This window comes from Tachypleus tridentatus, chromosome 10 (genome assembly GCF_004210375.1).
Source record: "Tachypleus tridentatus isolate NWPU-2018 chromosome 10, ASM421037v1, whole genome shotgun sequence".
Classification (NCBI taxonomy): domain Eukaryota; kingdom Metazoa; phylum Arthropoda; class Merostomata; order Xiphosura; family Limulidae; genus Tachypleus; species Tachypleus tridentatus.
Window position 1 is genome coordinate 50666634 of NC_134834.1, and position 21791 is coordinate 50688424.

At 34.6% G+C, this 21791-nt stretch overlaps 1 protein-coding gene across 3 annotated transcripts in view; it reads left to right on the forward strand.

Annotated features, from left to right (window-relative positions):
- LOC143229253 (proto-oncogene tyrosine-protein kinase ROS-like) overlaps positions 1 to 21791 on the forward strand; it is a 91206-nt gene that overhangs the window by 5724 nt on the left and 63691 nt on the right. For all 3 annotated transcript variants that reach the window (XM_076461354.1, XM_076461353.1, XM_076461356.1), the window contains exon 2: positions 14731 to 14787. In XM_076461354.1, coding sequence (XP_076317469.1) covers positions 14731 to 14787 — 57 coding nt within the window. The remainder of the gene's footprint in view (positions 1 to 14730; positions 14788 to 21791) is intronic.

Here is a 21791-nt window from a genome sequence, read left to right on the forward strand (position 1 = left end):
AATCCATACTATTTTTTAAACGTAAAATCATTGTTTGAATCTCGAAAAGTTCCAAACGTTGATGCAACCTTGAAAATTTCTTAAAATGTTTCAACTTGGAAAACTACAAATGATGTCACAACCTTAAAACGGTGAACTTAGCAGATAGTCTGATGTGGCTTTGTTATATATAAGAAAACGCACATACACATCCTAAAAAACTTCAAGCCATTGTTCAACCTTTCAAAACTGAAAACGTTGATTAAAATTTGTCAACCCCTTGCTGCAACTTTGGATTTAAATTCATAATATTTTTAGTTATTTTGAACAATTATATTTTATTCAACTAAATTGTAATTAGTGATTACTCGCAAAAAAACTTTCACTAGTATTGACTTATTTTCATATTGACCATTACCGAGTAATTTCATAGCTTTCCTTGTTACAACGCTCAATGCGAAAAACTGGCTGAAAAAGAAAAAAAAATCGCTTATTTTCCATGTAAAATACATAAGTGATTCTAATACCTGTGATTATTTGTTATATTATCTGTGTGACTCATACATTATTAGAGATGCTGTACCCAATAAACTAACGGAACTACTTGTAACTGTCAGCGTTCCCCACGGTACTATAGTAACTATTTTTTCAATGTAAAATGACTATGAATATTATATTATTATGAACAGTAGTACTTAATAATTGTACGAATCGTGGTGAAACAAAATGAAGGCCATAAAAATCGCCTATTAAAACCACTTTTAAATCGTCTGAATATCAACAGTTTCTATTCCGCAGTATTGGCCGAGTGAAACCAAAGCTTATTGTACTTATAAAAGTCAATAAATCGCTATACACGTATTTATAGAGTGAATCAAAATTCAACTGTTTCAACAAATTTTCATGTAAGTAAGTGACCTCTTCAGACAAGCGTACAGTGAAACTGACGAACACTATCCTTCTAATTCTCTCACAGAATTTTTCTGCCTAGGATCTTTATGACTTTTGCTTGTAGGAAAAGTGTACTAATATATATATATATACAAAACAGACGATGTGCTACTTTGGGCATATAATTAGGTTTGAGGGTATATTGGTAAAAATAATGATGAGGAATAAAATCGAATCGGGCATACGCGCGCCCCATGCTTAGTATAGCTGGCGCACGATAACATTGCTAATAAAGAGAAAACAAGTATTGCAAACAATTTTTTAAAAACAAGTATTGATCGATAAATATGTAACCTATCTGGCTATAATAATATACAAAGTTTTAACGCTACAAAATCGAGTGAACTAGATAGTGAAACTCCAAAAATTGAGTTAAAAATTTATCATATATTATCTCTAATTTGGCTCAAACTAAAATAATTACACTGAGTTGCCAAACGAGGGATAAGATTTTAAGTAACTCGGTTTGTACTTTTGACTTTCTTGTTTCAATACTTTTAGTAGTATTAAAACTTTCTATATTACTATGACTAGCTAGGCTACGTGTACATAAATCATCATTTGTTTTTATAAAATTTAATTTTTTATATTATACATAACTATAAAATATTAACTAATTTTTAAATCATAACAGTTAGCAGCATGTAATGAAGTACCCTTTGTTTAGCCCTCCAGAGGCACAATAGTATGCCTGCAGACTTATGACACTATAAACCGAGTTTCGATACCTGTGGTGGGCAGAGCACAGATAGCCCATTGTATAGCTTTGTGATGAACTACAAACGAACCTTTTGTTTAATCGTAATTTAGTTAACAATTTCGAAGTCATGGTATTTTAAATCAATAACCAGTAAAATATCGAACTTGATATTTTTTAGATGATAACAAGAAACAATATCTGGGTTACAACTGAACAACAAGTTCTCCAGTTACTACCTCTTTAATCTATAACACTAAACAATATCTGAGTTACAATTGAACAGTAAGTTCTCCAGTTACTACCTCTTTAATCTATAACACTAAACAATATCTGAGTTACAATTGAACAGTAAGTTCCAGAGTTACAACCTTTTTAAGCTATAACACTAAACAATATCTGAATTACAACTGGACAATAAGTTCTAAAGTTACTACAACTTTAATCTGTAACACTAAACATCGCTGCAATTACTATATGTAAAAAATACCACAGTGAACAATGCCACAGTTTGTGTGTTTAATTGGTGACGAAGCTAAGTATAGAATTTAATCACTCAAGTAAAAACCTGCACAAATAAAATATAGAAACAACAGCCCTGAATAATAACTCGGACTTAATTTTCATCTCTGTACTTACTGGTTAAATAGCTTAATACGATTCTTCTCTCTGATTAGGTAGTAGCTGTGGGCTTATCTGTCTGTTCTATAATTGGTCAATAAATCTAATCTTTGATGTTTCTACAAGGTGTAACTTATTTAATGAGTGAGTCATTTTTCTTTTAGTGCCCCATCAATTTCTCTCTCGTCTCTAAACATTGTAGCTACACACTTCTAGTACCATGTTAGCATCAGAGAGTTGGCTTGCAGAGTTGGACAAATTGGTCGCCGATTATAATAGGTTGAAAAACAAAACACCGTGTCGTTGAGTTATCTTCAAGAGTGCATAATTCGAACCAACTAGGGTTAAAATGTGATTTTTCATTTGTGCTGTTATTAAGTAGGATGCTTCCTACCCTTAAAATCATCAAAAGTTGAACGATTTAATTGATAAAACAAATTGAATACTTTATATATGCCTATCCTATAAAGTCTTACTTGTGATTTTTTAAATTAACTTTATATTGATATAAGTAACTTCTCCTTTAGGAGTTTTTCCATAAACTATAAAACTAACATCAAACAAGAAATATCCTAAAAACACTTACACCAAATATACTTTATCATACACCATTTGATAATATCCTCTCGTTTGGAAACAACGTTATTTTGTCAACTTTTAATAAGTATCGTTAAAGTTGACAAAATAACGTTGTTAAATCATATAGCTTGAATTGTATGATTGACTGCAATCCTGTCGAAAGGATAAACTTAGAAATGCTGACTTAAAAGTGTTCATCTTTTTTTCGGTTTTAACTTAACTGTTACAAAAAAACAACAACAAAAAACCCAATCTCTTTGAACAGCAAAATCGTTTCCTTTTAATAATATACGAATATCCTCTGTACCTTAATGAATGGTTTCTTAAGGAATTTATATTTTTTCGTAGAATCAAGAAAAGCCTCATGTTTTATTCCGCTTTCTTAGGTTAGGTTTGTTTTGAATTTCGCGTGAAGCTACACGAGCGCTATCTTGCATTGTGAAACTAGAGGGAAGGCAGCTAGTCATCACTACCCACCGCCAACTCTTGGGCTACTCTTTTACCAGCGAATAGTGAAATTGACCGTAACATTATAACACCCTCAGTGCTGAAATGGCGAGCATATTTGGTACGACGGGGATTCGAACCCGCGACCCTCAGATTACGAGTCGAGTGCCTTATCCACCTGGCCACCCCGGGTTATTTGGTTAGGTAACTAGTTTATTGTTATGGAAGTCTTGCAGTACTGTAGGTTATAATCAGGCTTCGTTCGTCCACTACCATTACAAAAATCGGCAAAAGACAATCGATTCCTTTTTATGAAAATTTTTCTAATTGTCTCTTTTCTTATCGAATTAGTCATTTTTGAGCAGCACCTTTTACACCAGAATAAAGAGACATAAATATTATGTAAGTTAGAAAACATAACTGATGTACTGTTTTCAGGATGTCAAGACAATTTGTAGTTTAGTCAATACAATGGCTATATTTCTCTTTTTCAGCACATAGTATCTTGTCTTAAACTGTCTCTTCTCATTTTTGTCTTCCAACTTCTAGTTTGTGGTCCTTTTACAAAATATCTTAAACCTGTTTGTTCATTTTTCGCCTTCCAACTCTATGTTCTTTACTGTACCAGTCGTCTTTTGTCTTACACTTCTCATTACAATAATTCGATAAACCAGTTTTTTGTCTCGCTTTTCTCTTTCGTTGAAAGAAAATACCAATCTCTAACCAACTGATTATACCTTATCTTCGTATCACTCATGATTAGACAAAAAATCTGACGTCTTCTAACCGATAAGTTGTTCCTTGCTTCATGGGCCCGGGCATGGCCAGCTGGTTTGAATCATTGTTACACCAGGCATACTTGCCCTTTCAGCTGTGGGGGTGATATAATACTACGATCAATCCCACTATTCGTTAGTGAAAGAATAGCCCAAGAGTTGGCGGTAGATGGTGATGACTAGCTGCCTTCCCTCTAGTCTTACACTGCTAAATTAGGGACGGTTAGCACAGATAGCCCTCGAGTAGCTTTGTGCGAAATTCAAAAACAAACAAACAATTAATTAATCAATTCAGCATTGTTTGTATATTGTGAAGCGCAAAACTATACAAAGGGCTACATGAACATTAGTTTTAGATGCGATATTGAACTACAGAAAATCGCGCAATTTAATAAGGTTTCGAACAGTTTGTAAAGTCTTGATTATTAATATACATGACTGAGTTTTATAAGTTCTTTATGCCGATTCAGGACTACCGCGGTTACTGGTATCAAAAACCATATCTGTTAACACATCAGGAATTAACAGATTGCAATGTTTATATGCTACCTTGTCTTTTGTTTCTTGGTTAAGTTCAATTGGAGCTTTATCTTTGCTAAATGTAAGCCTTTTCCTTTTCCAGTTTCCAAGGACAATCACATTGGTCTCTAGTGGGTTAGCGGGAAGTTTACGGACTTACAGCCCTCAAATCCGAGACTCGATTTTCCGTGGTAGACATAGTAAAGATGGCTGGCTCATTGTAGTTTTGCCCCTCAGTGGTCAGCGATCATCTTGCTGGTTTATTCGTTAAAATGCGGGTTTCGATATTTGTTGTGGGCATGGCGCAATAATCCATTGTGTAACCTTGAGATTCTCAACAAACAAGCAAATATCCTGATGCCTTCACAGGATGTCTTCACAGTTTTGTTTTGTTCCTTCTTTTTAAATTTCTAACTTTACTTTTTAATCGTCTTAACTTTGTTACTTGGAGATCAGTTAAATTCAGGTGCATCAAATAAGATTGTTGAACATATTTCAACAGTGAAGCATATCGGTCAATAACCATTTAGTCTTCCTTGAGAATACCAGAAACATATAGGATATATTATGATTACTGTTACGACCTTTGACCTTCCAGTGCAGCTAAGTACATTTTTCTAGCCTACATGGAACTTTAGTAAAAGTAAAATAAAATATTTTCAACAACAAAAAGTATTACTCTCAAGGTTAGAATGCAACATTTCTGCACCCAAATATTCATTACGAATATTACAGCTGTTGATCAACCACTGTTTTTTTATATTGTTGTTCCTGTGGTATAGTGCCTTTTTGATTCCTTTAGTATTGTTAATTATCCAGTACGAAAGATAAAATACAGAGGTCATTTGCATGCTATAATATGTTAGTCTTAAAATGTAGGTATGATTAACAATGGTTTCTCACGCGTTCAAATTTTCGCCCTTGGGAATGTAGACGCTTCTGGTTTGATTTTTATTTTTCTGATGTTTGTAATAAACCTACTGGGATGGCTAGGCACGTCACCCTTTGAATTATTTGGTTAAGAAGCTTCTGTTGTTTTTCATTTATAATTTTTGGTACACTGAAGTTTCGTGCCCTTTCTTAGCGCAATTCCTGATAAAACTCGGACAAACACTCTAAGCTGTTACAGCACTGAAATAGAAGAGTTTATGTACAGCTCTTCTAAATTACATAATGACTTTAATTATGATCCTGGCTCTCTGTTCCCGCTATATTATTATGACCTTGTCAAACCATTACGTCACATTCAGGAGAGTCCAATAAAAAAACTACTAAACATAACTAATTAAAGCATCGTGACGTCACAAAGCCCTTTCCATTGCACTTAGAGCTGTACTTTAAAGCCAGAGTTCGGGTTAGTGGCTCTTGCTACGTTTACCAAGACATAAAAATTTCTGCGAAGTCCAAACAAGGCTGGCTTTGTAAAGTAGAAACACTCACTGTTCAAAGTGATTTGTGTAGTGATAAACACCGTGTACATGAAGTGCGATTTTGAAAACTTCACGAGAATGTTATTTTCACTGCCTAGACGACAAAAAGCTTAGATTAACTTGATAAAAGCAGCAACACAACGACAGAGAGACATTAGGACCAATTCGTGTATTTTCCAATGGTTTTATAATTACATATCATCCTTTGTACTTTATATACATATGTATATATATATTACAGAAGTTAATGCTGTAACTACTAACATATTGTTCCATGCAGGTTCAGCGGTACGTCTACAGATTCACAACGCTAAAATCAGGGGTTCGATTCCCCTCGGTAGATACAGTAGATAGTCTAATGTGGCTTTCTTATAAGAAACACACACACACATACTAACATATTTTTAAATTATCATGAGACAACTAGTTTGCATGACAATAAATTAAACTAGAGAAAATATAATCCGTGCGAGATTGACATATTCATAATTTTTTTCCCGTTGACTGTTGTTTGTGGGATTTCACCTAAATCTATTGAAAGCGATCCGTTCTAACCGCTTCATTTAGCAGTTGTAGACTAGAGGAAAAGCAGCTAGTCAACACCACTCACTCACTACCAACAAGTAATGGGATTAACAGTACCATTATAAAGCCACTACTGCTGAAAGGGCGAGAATGTTCGTTGACAAGATTAGAGCACGTGAATCGAGAAGCCTAACAACCACTGATCGTTGAATAAAAGGTTTTGATTTTCAAAATGTACTTATTAAATAATATATAGCCTATCGTTTTAGTAGCAAAGTATATACACATACACAAACCGATTACGTGAGACATGCATAAACCATTTTTCAATAGTTCCAGTTACTTTGTTTACTGCAAGCAAACTTATAAATTTGCATTTTACGTCTTTAACTAAACCCATGGTTCCCACATAGTAACGCCTATCACACGGACGTATGGAATTTTTGGAGAACCAGCCCAACGTTAGTGTTAACACAAATGTTCTTATATGGTTGCGAGGTGTCGCTAAACTCACTAATGTAATAACCTGACCCGCCTTGATTATATATTCAAGCGCACTTGAACACCTTTAGAAGGAAAATTGTTTTATGTGTGTACTTACACTTTTCATAAACAGGACTGGATGTGCTTTGAATTTCACGCAAGGCTTCTCTTAAAGAAATACCTCTCAGAGAAATTCTGAATATAGCATGATGACGTCACGATCATAATTTCAGAGTTGTAAGTTCAAATTTCGAAGTTACTGTACGCCACATAAACACGCACTGACTCAAATCATATGTCATGGTAATTTGTGAAGCTGTGTAACCTGATAGGTAGCTTCCAGGACTATGAACTTGATGCAAGTCAAATACACGAAACTGCCTCTTGTTCATGTATGCTTGGAAGCAATTAGAACATTATGGGTAAGCATTATATATTTCACACCCGCCCCCCAAAAAACAGACTGTTGGCATAGACTTTATCCCCCATCTGTACATGTACCTAATTCTTTCACTTTCTATAAATTGTGAATTATTCATGCAGGACTTTAAGAGAGTTCTGAGTTCCACTTACGTTGCTTTAAGAGTAGAAATATTTTTAATCTAAGTATAGTGGGTGTTGAAGCTAAAGAAGATTTCTGATTTTATCTTATTAAATATTTACATGGAATACATGTGATTTTATACTCGTTTTAAAGTTTAAATCAGACCAGTTACAACAAAAACGCTTCATTCTACCTAGTAATTCTTCTCTACAGTATTAATTAAACAGTGGTGCTGTATGCGTGGTAAATTAGTACAGTCAGAAAAATACACTAACGCAGAATCACACTTTCTCGTGTTACAACTAACACGGAAAAATCACAACATAAACAACAAAACGGTTTCACTAAAAGGATAACGAATATATCTGACCGTATGTTTGTATGCTACGTTACTTTTGGGATTAACAACTTGGTCGTTCTTAAATAATAACGAATACAATTGAAAGAAAAGGAAAATCCATTCTAAATCGAATCGTTGAACGTTTCTTACATCTCTTTTTAATCACTGAGGATGGTAATGAACTCTAGCATAGATATTAATAACATCATTACTTAGGTATCGTTATCCAAAAACTTGGAATGGCTTTCATAGCCCAAATCGAGGGAGACATGTCCGAGAGAATATGATAGGTTTGGTGTTTGTTAGCTGGCCTTATAAACAAGTGTAGTGTTTTATAGCCGTTGTTCTCCTGAAGAGAAGTAGAAGGGTAAATTAAATATGTGTCTATAGCGGTTTGAAATAATCCACAATAATCTAATATATATACGCTAAGAGAGATTAGGAGGTATTATCCAAAGTCTGACTCTCCAAAAAACTTGATGTGTTTCTATCTGAGGTACAAGTTTATTTGCTTTTGAATTCGCGCAAAGCTACAAGAGGGCTATCTGCGCTAGCCGTCCCTAATTTTGCAGTGTAAGAGAGAAGGGTGACAGCTAGTCATCATCGCCCACCGCCAACTCTTGGGCTACTCTCTTACCAACGAGTAGTGGGATTGACCGTCATGTTATAACGCCCCTATGACTGAAAGAACGAGCATGTTTGGCGCGACGGGGATGCGAACCCGCGACCCTCGGATTACGAGTCGAATGCCTTAACACACCTGGCCATGCCGAGCCCTGAGGTATAAACCCATCAGGATATTTGTAGAACCTTTTTACCAAGGTGATAATTCTTTAAGAAGCTTGCGGAGCAATTCCCTCAAGATACTGACTTATCAGAAAATTTGTAGAACCATTTCACCAGGTGTTGACTCTTTATAAAACTTGAGAAGCTATTTCTCCGAGGGGCTGACTCCCCTGGAATACTGAGGAGCCTTTTTGTTTTGTTTTTCTTACACTTCTGACTTCCTGACCTGTTTTTTGTCTAGAAGTAATGAAAAATTAATATACCTTGTGATCTTTTTACTGTTTTCTTTCTTGAAAGAATAATTCTATCAGTTTCAAGTTTTGTTGTTGTTCCTTTTTTTTTTTAATTTCGAAAATGTCATTAAGGCAGATTATTCCAGTTATGCATGACACTTTCTGGATATGAAGAAACAGGACCGACTCTAAAAATTTTTAACTGAAGGAACTGGTGGAGTAGATCGAGGATACTAAAAGATTTGAAGAACATGCCGACTCTAGCAATTCTTAACTAAAAGGAGTGGTGGAAAAGATCGAGAATAGACTTACAGATATGAAGAACAGGCCGATTCTACCACTTTTTAAGTGAAGGAACTGGTGGAGTAGATCGAGAATAGACTTACAGATATGAAGAACAGGCCGATTCTAACACTTTTTAAGTGAAGGAACTGGTGGAGGAGATCAAGAATAGACTTACAGATATGAAGAACCAGGCCGACTCTAGCAGTTCTTACCTGAACGGACAGACTGCCAGTAATTTCAGTTAAAATTAAGATAGAACTAATAAAAATAGCGTATGAAGAAAAGTAAAATGAATGAATAATCTGCTCAAACGTGTGAATATGTTAATTGTTTGCCTTAGCTACATTGTTAGTGTTTTAATATCATGTGCATTTGTATTAGGGCATAACAGGGAGTGTAATTTGATGTTTGTTTAAAACAGAACACAGTGTTTACGTTTTGGTACATAAATAAGTCCAAAGCTACAAGTAAAAATTGACATGATCAAAGACGTTTTTAGAAGGTTCTAACCTTCTTACGTTATCCCAGCTTGAATTATCTCTATTTCAATCGTTATACACTATATGGCTAAAAGTATGCAGACACCCCTTCTAATTAGTGAATTCGGCTATTTCAGCCACACCCATTGTTAACAGGTGCATAAAATCAAGCATACAGCCATGCAATCTCCATAGACAAATACTGGCAGTAAAATGGGTCGTACTGAAGAGCTCAGTAACTTTCAACGTGGCACTGTCATAGAATGCCACCTTTCCAATAAGTCAGTTCATCAAATTTCTGCCCTATTAGAGCTGCCCCGGTCAACTGTAAGTGTTGTTATTGTGTAGTGGAAACGTCTAGGAACAACAACAGCTCAGCCACGAAGCGGTAGGCTACACAAGCTTACAAAACGGGACCACCGAGTGCTGAAGCGCATAGCGCGTAAAAATCGTCTGTCCACAGTTGCAACATTCACTACCGAGTTCCAAACTGCCTCTGGAAGCAACGTCAGCACAGCGACTATTCGTCGGAAGCTTCATGAAATGTGTTTCCATGGCCGAGCAGTCGCACATAAGCCTAAGATCACCATGTGCAATGCCAAGCGTTGGTTCGAGTGGTGTAAAGTACACCGCCTTTGGACTCTGGACCAGTTAAAACGCGTTCTCTGGAGTGACGAATCACGCTTCACTATCTGGCAGTCTGACGGACGAATCTGGATTTGGCGGCTGCTAGGAGAACGCTATCTGCCTGAATGCATAGTGACAACTGTAAAGTTTTGTAGAGGAGAAATAATGGTCTGGGGCTATTTTTCACGATTTGGGATAGGTTTTCTAGTTCCAGTGAGGACAAATCTTAATACTACAGCATACAATGATATTCTCGAGAATTGTGTGCTTCCAACTTTGTGGCAACAGTTTGGGGAAGGCTTTTTTTTTGTTTCAGCATGATAATGCCGTACGTGCACAAAGCGAGTTCCATAAAGACATGATTTGCCGAGGTTGGTGTGGAAGAACTTGACTGGCCTGCACAGAGCCCTGACCTCAACCCCATTGAACACTTTTGGGATGAAATGAAACGCCGACTGCGAGCCAAACCTTCTCGCCCAACATCAGTACCCGACCTCACTGATGCTCTTGTGGCTGAATAGGAACAACTCCTGGCACTAGATATTCCAATATCTAGTAAAATGCCTTCTCAGAAAAGTGGAGGCTGTTATAGCAGCAAAGTGGGGACCAACTCCATACTAATGCCCATGGTTTTTGAATGAGTTGAACAAACACATATGGGTGTGATGATCGGGTGTTCACATAGTTTTGGCCATTTATTGTATATTCATTAAACATTGATACTAAGCAAATTAATAATTCCTGTTATTTTTTTGTTGTGTGAGACTCAATTACTTCTGGATAAACGCTCACTGAAGTACTAAACATATATTAAGGTGTAAAATTAGGTATATTTTCTGCTCATTTCACTATAGGTTCACTCTGTATTGAGACTAACTGACCGAATATTTCCCTGTTATGTCATTATACTTTAAATGCACAATAAATGGAAATCCTGGCTATAACACTAGATATTCACTATACAGTGAAGCTAAAGAACAAATAACCTACGGTTATATCTCCATACAATCACCATACAGTACCAGTAAATATCTGCATAATCCCTGATTATACCATTACATATTCATTCGATAGTGAAAGTAAACTGCCGTATCATTTTATGATCATTTATATAATGAGACTAAATAAAGGGGTAACTCCTGGTTACAGCATTTTACATTCTCCACTAGTGTTTAAGTCTGTGTATTTACTATTTCAATAGGCTAAATAACTAAATAATCCCTATTTATATCATTTTATATTTTATTTTGTTTATTTTTTGTCTATCCATTTATACGTTTGTCCACATTTTTAATGCCACAGTTGGCTACCGGTAAGCTTGAGGGTTCATGATGTTAAAATTTTGAGTTCGATCCATGTGACGGGCACAGTAACAGCGGCGTAACCAAGTTTTCTACAGGGTGATGGTGGGGCAGACAGTTTTAAAGGGAGCAACAAATTAAAACTTGAAATTGATTTAAATGTTTAATAAAATGGTCATTAAAACAAACCAGATTAAATTGGATTAATAGGCTCGGCATGGCCAAGCGTGTTAAGGCGTTCGACTCTTAATCCGAGGGTCGCGGGTTAGAATCCCCATCGCACCCCGTGGGGGCGGTATAATGTGACGGTCAATCCCACTATTCGTTGGTAAAAGAGTAGCCCAAGAGTTGGCGGTGGGTGGTAATGACTAGCTCCTTTCCTCTCGTCTTACACTACTAAATTAGGGACGGCTAGCGCAGATAGCCCTCAAGTAGCTTTGCGCGAAATTGAAAAAAAAAACAAAAAACAAAACACAATCGAACATCTATCAGTAGCTCTCGTTCTGTTAGTAAGTTGTGTGTGCTTACGTGTCAGTAGTGCCAGGGACTGTTATTTACTCTTCTAGATCGGATGTATCTTTTTTTTTATCGCTAGTAGAGTAAAATATATCAGTCAGAGCCAGATTTGCACGTGTTTGTAAATTTCACTGATTTTACTCTTGAAGCGTAAATGAACAAATATGTTTATGAAAACAAACAAAAAACAACAACTTATGTTTGCCGGTGAAACATGAATGTGGCTGCCGTAACTTCAGAATTCCAGGAAAATAAACAGAAGAGCGTCTCTAAGATTTGTCCTTGGGTGAACATATTTTCAGAGTTTCTCATGAGATGGCGCCTTTTTTCTTTGAAAATTGGTGGCGTGAGACTTTTATTATACAATACGTGCTTGAAATAATTCAGTGTAGATCTGAATTAAAGTTCGAAATTTTAAATCGATGTGAAATTAGCTTTTAAAACTCATTCCCAGTCTGTGTCTTTTTGTCATTAGAATGACGAAACTTATATTACTAAGCGCGAGCTATAAATCGTTTTTTTTTCAACTTTAAAAAAACACGTAAAATGTACTTTGAAGAAACATTCATTAACATTGACCATTTCCACACCTTCTCTTGAGTCAGTTGGCCGTTCGTTAAACCGCTGAATAATTCTGGGTTGTGTCATTAACTCTACAGTGACGTGGAGTGGTTATCTGGTTTTATCAAATTAGTTTATCTAACGTAATTAGAGGGCCAATAAAAAGTGCTTTCTGGATAGATATAAGAGAGACGTATTTCAACGAAGTGTACTCGTAACTTACAGATGCATGGTTAAATTTATAAAAACAAAAATAGATACAAAAATTAAATATAATCAGTTGCTATATTATGAATTGTATTACACTTACTGTCTTATTGGCTGACAATTTTATTCTGAGTTTTTGAGGTTACTAATTAAGTTGTTTTTCAAAGATAACGTACGTTCACGTCTATCGGGAATTTTCAGAAATAACTGACAAATTTTAATTGTCAATAAAACCTTTATTCCATCTTTATTCTCGGTACTACTTGTGTGTCACGAAAACCTTTAGCTTGTTTATTATTTCTGAGTGTTCTGCATGTAGTCAAATTACGATAAAATAAAATAGTAAATTGTTTCATTATCGTTGTTTTTTCGTACTTTTTATATAGAATATGTTATTCGACAACTATGTCGAGTGCTTAAAACGTGTATGTGCAAAATTGTGTAGAATATGCAACATACTCTTAATTATACAAACATATCAACAGTTCAGCCCCTACGCCTTTGCAATCGTCTGCCTCGTTTGTGTATAATAATTCATGCCTTCTTTACAGCAGAGTATTTTATTACGAAAGTTCACGTACAAAGGGTTCTTTATAAACCAATAATGCAGAAGTGCCTGTAGAGACGTTTCAAGAATGAACTGTTTCTGTTAGGAGATAAGCAATGGGAAACACCGTGATTTCTGTATATGAAATCGAAGTTTCTTGGAAACCTACCTCCAGAGAAATAACGCCAGATATACGGGCACGTGCTAAAGATCTATTTCGTCACGTGAAGCCAACAACTTTGTACCAAACATAATAGTTGGTTTAAACTGCCGAGCGATCCCTGAGTACCATTGGATATAAGTCCAATCTATTCAATCAGCATAAATTGTATGGCGCACAAATGTTGTTTGTGTGTGTGAAATGATATAGTCAATCAGCCTAAATTGTATGATATATTCAATTCGCCTTAAGTTGTAAAGATATATTTGTCACGTACGATTACGTTTTAGAAACCTTTTGTTGTGTAAGTTATACAGCACTGAAAGTGGCGACCTCTTTTTGATTTAAACGTTGCAACAAGACTGAAAGTATTTGCAAAATAATTTCCAATTTTACCATAATGTTTAATCACCCTTATAATCATATATTTTTATTTCACTGCGTAAAATACAACAAAAATTACACCGCCTAACACACATCTGTTAAAATTGTATTTGAGTGGAGTGACAAGCAGCATTTATAGTATTATATGTTTGTATGAAAAAGGTATGTGTGTGTGTGTTTTCTTATAGTAAGGCCACATCGAGCTATCTGTTGAGTCCACCGAGGGGAATCGCACCCCTGATTTTAGCGTTGTAAATCCGTAGACTTACCGCTGTACCAGCAGAGGACTGTAAGAAAAAGAAGTAATATTGTACTTGTTTTTTTTTTTTTATTTTATTTTAACATTATATAATACAAAGCTAGTCATCATGGTGCATTATGGTATAGTAAAACAGTTATATCACCGTAGTGCGTCAGGCACAAGTATACTAAACAGTACTATCGTATAACAAAATATCTATTTTTACTGTATTTTCGTATGACAGAGATATTTGTATATTATTAACTCATAACTAACTAAATAAAAACTCCATATTCCTCTCCATAAAGAGGAACTTTGAATAGTTTGATGTTAAATATTCCTGCACTGTTTTATGGAATAATTTAGAGACTTAACAATAAACAGTCACGTTAACGAACTGTGTCGCTGCGTGACAGTAAATGTAAATCATATTGTTTCGAGATAAGCAAATATTGTTTTACTGTCTTACATCAAATCGTTGTCATCTTATATATTTTTTTTTTTTCTTCTAGGTAACAGAAGATGACGAGGTTGATGTGTCTTGCAATGAAGATTGTAAAGTAAAACAGGTAATTCTGACAGGGGAAGCTGTATAAGATTGTTTGTTTTGAATTTCGGGCAAAGCTACACGACGGCTCTCTGCGCTACCCGTCCCTAATTTAGGTAGGGTAAGACTATTAGAGGGAAAGTAGCTAGTCATCACCACTCACCATCAACTCTGAGACTAGCTCTTTTAACCAAAACTCCCACGGCTGAAAGGGCGAGTATAGTTGGAGTGAAGGGGATTCGAACTCGCGACTCTCGGATTACTCGTCGAGCGCCTTAACCACCTGGCCTTGGCAGGCGGCTATATATGAACGCTATTTTAAAGGAAATTATTTAATTATCGAACGTTTCCTGATGGGATGGTTGTAAGTTTATGTATTTATAACGCCAAAATGTGAGGTTCCATTTCCTGCAGTGGGCACAGCAGATAGTTCGCTGTGCTTTCTCTCAGACACACACACACACACACACACACACAAACAAAATTATCATATATAGTTTTATCTTTCCAGTAGGTCCGGCATGACCAGGTAGTTAATGCACTCGACTCGTAGTCCGAGGGTCGCTGGTTTGAATCCCCGTCACACCAAACATGCTTACACTTTCACCTGTGGGGTCCTTATAATGTAACAATCAATTCCATTATTCGTTGGTAAAAGAGTAGCCCAAGAGTTGGCGGTGGGTGGTGATGACTAGCTGCCTTTCCTCTAGCCTTCCACTGCTAAATTAGAGACGGCTAGCGCAGATAACCCTCGTGTATCTTTGCGCGAAATTCAAAACAAACCAAACCAATTTCCATTTCGCGTTACTAGTTTTTTTTTTGTTTTAGCTATACCGTTTCAAATCTGAAATCTTGTATGGTACGGCATATTTTATCAGTGTGTTTGAATTTCTTAATGTTTAGTTTTCTCGCGGTTGAAGAGTGAATATTTATCGTCATTGAACAGCTACATTACGTTTAATTATCTCGTGAAAAATGGAACTTGTCATCTTCGTGAAACATTATATCAAAAACCTGTACACCAATATTACATGAAGCCTCGGTTTAAAACAATGTTTCTTTTCTTTTCTTTTTATCCTTAAATCATTTAATGTCAATTAACGTACAGCCCTAAATGCGTTATGATGAAGGGCATTCTCTATGGCGCCTCTTCTTCTAAACCAACACAGACGACATTCATTTAATGTATACTTTTAAGCATCCGCTACTTTCAAGACTTGTAAGATGTAGATAGTGTTGGGTCAAATGACGTCACATCAACAAGGTCAACGTCAGTCTTATCAGATATGTATATAAAAAGCTGTGATTGTATCCCTCTCTTGATATATATATATATCTATTAATGTTACAGATCTTTTATATTATTTCTTAAAAAAGTAAATACATTCCTCGAGAACATTGGGAGATTGTATATCATATAGACAATTAAGTATGATACGTCAGATAAGTGAACAAGTTTCACCCTGGGCTTTCTTTTCGGAGAGACCGCGTCACTCTATACAGCCCTTCTAAGTTTCAAGGGCGTCATAACAGATGCTTTCCGAGTTCAGGTCACGTGCTTCAAGGTTGTGTGAGTTGACAAACATTCTGAATTTTGTATCTTATTCTCAGTCACACACACACACATGTATGTAATTGTATGATAAAGATACAACCTTAATTAACAAGGCAAGTATGAACGTTGTATAGAATATATTATTTTGTCTAACAATGCACTTAGGCTTTGGACCTTAAAATATTTCATGATTATGGTTGACGGAGATCGATGTGGCACTGGTATGATAACAACGATATCTAATGTTTTGTTTTGAGCTACTGTTTGGACATTAAGTGATGTAATTTCCTGTGGATGCTAAGAATTTTAATGTTAACTATTATTTTTACACATCGTTATATTTTAAAAAAATACATCAGTAAACTATATACTTTGAATGATCAGAAGCTGTTATAGCTTGAAATTTAGAATACATATATATTTCCTTTACCAATCTAAATATTTAGAGTTTTAGTGATGTCGAGAAAACCCACTTGTAGAGAAATATATATGTAAAAATGTCCGTTTTTACATATATATTTAGAGTTTTAGTTATTCATATAAGAAAGCACTATAGGTGGTAATGATAGGCCTAACTCTGTCGTGTCTGTTGAACATTGACCGTGAGATAAAGAAGTTTACTCGTGTTTTAACACGTACATGCAATTATTACTTTTTAAGATTTTTTTTACAAACACAAACCGTCCGTGTTATAACGAGCACATGTCGGTTCCAGGATATTTACTCTTAGAGGTCTGACCACAACCACCTGTGTTTATTTTCCAATACTAAACATTGCTAACATACAAGTATTCAGTTGGACAGCTATCCTACTCACTTTCTGTACTTATTTATGTATTTTGATTTATCGAGAACGACTGTTAGAAAATCTAGCAACGTTGAAAGTGGTTCTTTCCTTATTTTTTAAGAATATTGAAAAAGACAAAAATATACAAGATTTATTTTTTTCGTGTCGATTTTATAATGGCGTATCAATTTTATGAAAATTTTATTAATCGAATAACGAAAAAATAAAGAAAACAAAACGTTGAGATTTGCTTCTGTATTTATATATATGTTACGTAAACAGATCTTACAGATCCTCCAGTCCCACACTGGTACAGCGGTAAGTCTACGGATTTACAACGCTAAAATCAGGGGTTCGATTCCTCTCGGTGGACTCAGCAGATAGCCCAATGTGGCTTTTCTACAAGAAAAACATACAGAACCTACAGCCTTGAAAAGGAACTAACGTCTCATCATACTTTAAACTACACGATATACGTGTGAGGTTAACTAATAAGTCAGTTTTAACTTAGGTGGTGCAAATCGTTCAGAAAGGAATTATTCAAGAAGCAAGCATAATGTAAAGACAACTGAATGATTTAAACTTCAATTTAAATAATTATTAAAGCATAATTTAAATTCTATATAATTTACAAAGAAGGAGATAAATCAAAGAAGCGAGTGTGTTAAATTACTTCATTAATTTAAAGGTGAATTGATTAAGAAAGGCGTATGGTTTTTAAAGTGGGCAATTAAAAATACACGTGATTTAACTGATAATAATTAAGATAAGTATGATGAATTACAAAGAAAATTGAGAAGGTTTAAAAGTACAGTATTATTTTAGAAAGGGCTATTAGAAGTAGACGCTAACTCAATATGACTTCAAAGGAACTATCTGCTTTATGTGAATTAAAGCGAAATAAATTAGAAATTAAAATAATTTAAAGAGACTGCGATTAAAAATGTATTAATAATGAAATAACTATGATTTCAAGGGAACGAGATACCTTATGTAATTTAAAATCGAGATTAATTAAAAAGCTAGCTTGACTTAAAGTAGACCACGAGATGTCAAAGCTATTATAACTTTTGTTTAGGTTCATGTATTGTTAACACTCCTAAAAATAATATATTTTTTATGGTTTTAGAAGATAAAAAAGAAAACATGTTTCTGGTTTTAGAGCCGTCCAAACTTACAAATGTTAATTTAGCTGTTCCGCTACTTTCTCCGCCAAATAAAGTCTGCTAACATCATTATACAGAATGAAAAAAAAAAAATTCTTAAAAGTTACAAATGTCAAGCTGTAGCAAAATAGGCAAGTTATATATATTTCTATATATATTCAAGCAGCTCATTTTCAGAATTATTCATTATTGTCAAATCTAATTAAAATTAACATAGACTGAGTGTTATTAATACACATACAAATTAAAAATAACTGGCTATTGAAGCAAAATAAACAAATACGCTTTTTCTGAGGTTCTTTATAATAAATATATTTGTAACTCTGCTTAACATCATTTGAAATTAAGTCATGTTTACGTTTGTGTATTGGAAGCCGTCTACATGGAAATTAGGACAAATTATAGAAAATAAACACTTTCTCACTTTAATATATTATTTTATATAATGAGTGCTACAATGACACTGAGAAAACTAACAATTTGGAAAGCTTACTTTTTAAATCTTAAAACATGAAGTGAAAAATATTTTATGTTTTACATATTAAACTGTTATAGTTTTAAACTGACAGATAAGTAAGTAGCATAGATACGCATATCTATATATCTAAAAGTTACAAAAATTGTCTGAAACTTTTTCTCATACCGACTAACGCACTGCTCATACAAAATATAGGGCAACCATAGCTCGTGGAACCTCCAATAAAATGCAAGAGCAAAAGACCTATTCTATTAGCAATTGGCGAGTTTTTAATAGGGAAGTTCCTTATTAACTCATCAGACAGTTTCTACGGGTGGTGAAAGGGACGCACGTTTTGTCTATCTTTCTTTGAATGTTGATCTTTCTTTTTTTCTTTTTGTATTTATTTATGTTTCGTTCTTTTTTTTTTTGTTTGACATCTTTGAAACTAATAGCAAAGTTGCAACTACAGCAAACATAAATGTTGGGTCAATGCTTGTCCGTAAGTGTTCAGAAAAACAAAGTTAAGATGTATTAAGAAATAAAGGAGAGCTCTCCACGTACAATAGTAACTATCACTCTTTCTTCTTGCCAGAAATATATATCATCTACGCTACCAACCTACTCCAGTATTTAAAATTACATTGATAGGTATTAAATCAACTAGAATGTGAAATGTAAGAATTATGAGAACGTTATGAACCTAAGTCATTATTTAAAATTACAGTTATACGTACTAAATCAATTAGAATGTGAAATGTAAGAATTATGAACACACTGGGGTATAACCCCTCAAAAATGACAGTGAAAGTACTACCACACCTACTGTTATCCCGACCCATAGTATACCTTAATTTCACACTTCATAGTTAACCGAAATAAATAAATTTTGCGAAATTGAGTCTGACTAACAAAGAGGCAGGAAACAGCAGTCGAAGCAATCAAACGTCGGTAAATTCCTTAGTGTGTAAATAAAAATAAAGATCACTCATGAAATGAATTCATGGCGTATTCATAGAATAATTATTCATAAAAATCGGTTACATTAATAACGTCTAATGTATCGAAAAATCACTGCGTTTTGGTAACATTGCAATGGCTTTTACGCTGAGCAACAAAAGTGTAGCCTAATACTGTCGTTAGTTAGATTGTTTAGAATTAAGCACAAAGTTACACAATGGGCTATCTGTGCTCTGTCAACCACGGGTATTGAAACCCAGTTTTAAACGGGATAAATCCACAGATATGCCGCTGTGCTACTGGGGGGCATTATAGTTGGTCTATGTATTGAACGTATAAAATGAAATATTTGTAAAACAAAACTGTAAAGATATTTGTTGATTTTTTTTAATTTAAAGTCTCCGCTGATTAAAGAAAAAAAATGTATTAAAAACTTTGGTGATATAATAGAAAACAGCTTAATTCTGTAACGATTTAAATTTAAGAATTGAATCGATATTTTTACTTTCATAATAAATTTTATGCACTTGGCTGTATGCTAGATTTTCCCACACTACTTCTTGACTTTAGGCTTATTTATTTAAATCATAACAACACCCACTACACTTACAAGGTTTCACATAACTTTTCCCTCACGATCTCCTTTTACCATCATCCCTCACTATAACCATAATGGGCAAACAGTTTGTTTGTTTTTTGAATTTCGCGCAAAGCTATTCGAGGGATATCTGCGTTAGCCGTCCCTAATTTAGCAGTGTAAGACTAGAGGGAAACCAGCTAGTCATCACCACCCACCGCTAACTCTTAGGCTACTATTTTGCACATTTTGGCGTTCATGACTCCTCCTTTTCATACATTGGTTTTTATATAAGTTAATTCACAATTATTAACAATATCGTTCGAGAAAGTTTCATGCTTGATTCAATTGAATTAAAGTTCAAAGACAATTTATACTAATGTTGTTATTGTTATCATTATTACAAGATGCCTGAAACTTAGATCAGTAAAGATATAAAACTCTGAGTAAACTTTTGGAAAAGATGTATGCACATATTTTAATAACGAAGATAACATATTATTGCAATTTTTCATGTTACGTTATTTTTTCTCATCGAATGAAATTATCAGAGCAATGTATAATTATTAGTGATTATTCTTTGTTAAGATGATCACCCTGTTAATATAAAAAATTTGGTGTCTTGAAACTAGTTTTCAGAAAGTCGAAGGAAAAATATAAGTCTGCAAGTAGCGTCTTCTGAAAAACCAAAGACAGTACCATGAGGCTAATTCGATATTTCAATTGAACAAAATGTGATTTTCTCTTAAATGTGCGCCCCCCGATAGTACAGTGGTAAGTCTACGGACTTACAACGCTAAAATCAGGTTCAGCAGATAGCCCAATGTGGCTTTCCTATAAGAAAACACACATATACACTCTTAATTGTGTTAAGTATGTTATGGACAAAAATACATATTAAAATAAAGTTTTGTTATGCACGAATCTAAAGTGTTATTATAAGTGCTTGCTTGTTTACCCTGGCTTATTCGGATTAATTGCTCATCAAATACCATGTAATAAATGTAATTATGACTTAAGAATCTAGAAGTGTTCAGGTGAGCATATTTATAGCAAAATTCTTGTATTTTACTTTTAAAAACATTCGTTTCGTGAGCTCTTTGTAACAAAATGTTACAATCATGGCTTTGTGACGTTGATGGGTGTTTGTGTTTTGCTTATAGCAAATCCACATCGGGCTATCTGCTGAGTTCACTGAGGGGAATCTAACTGCCAATTTTAGCGTTATAAATCCGTAGACTTATCGCTGTACTAGCGGGGGACTTGTAAGGTTGAACCTTAACTCTTTACTTATTAAAACTTTCAAGCAACGTTCTAACAAATAGGAGACAGTGTGTTTTTGTATATTATTGTCCTTCCTCCTTATATTGGTCTAGACGCCATCAAGGCTTACCATTGTTAACGTATTGACTTCGGCTTTTAAGGAGCACAAAGACTCATATCATTTAACACATTGAAACTTGAACAGTACCAGACACTCTACTGTGACTCAGAATGGGCGGTATATTAATTGCAGATTTACAT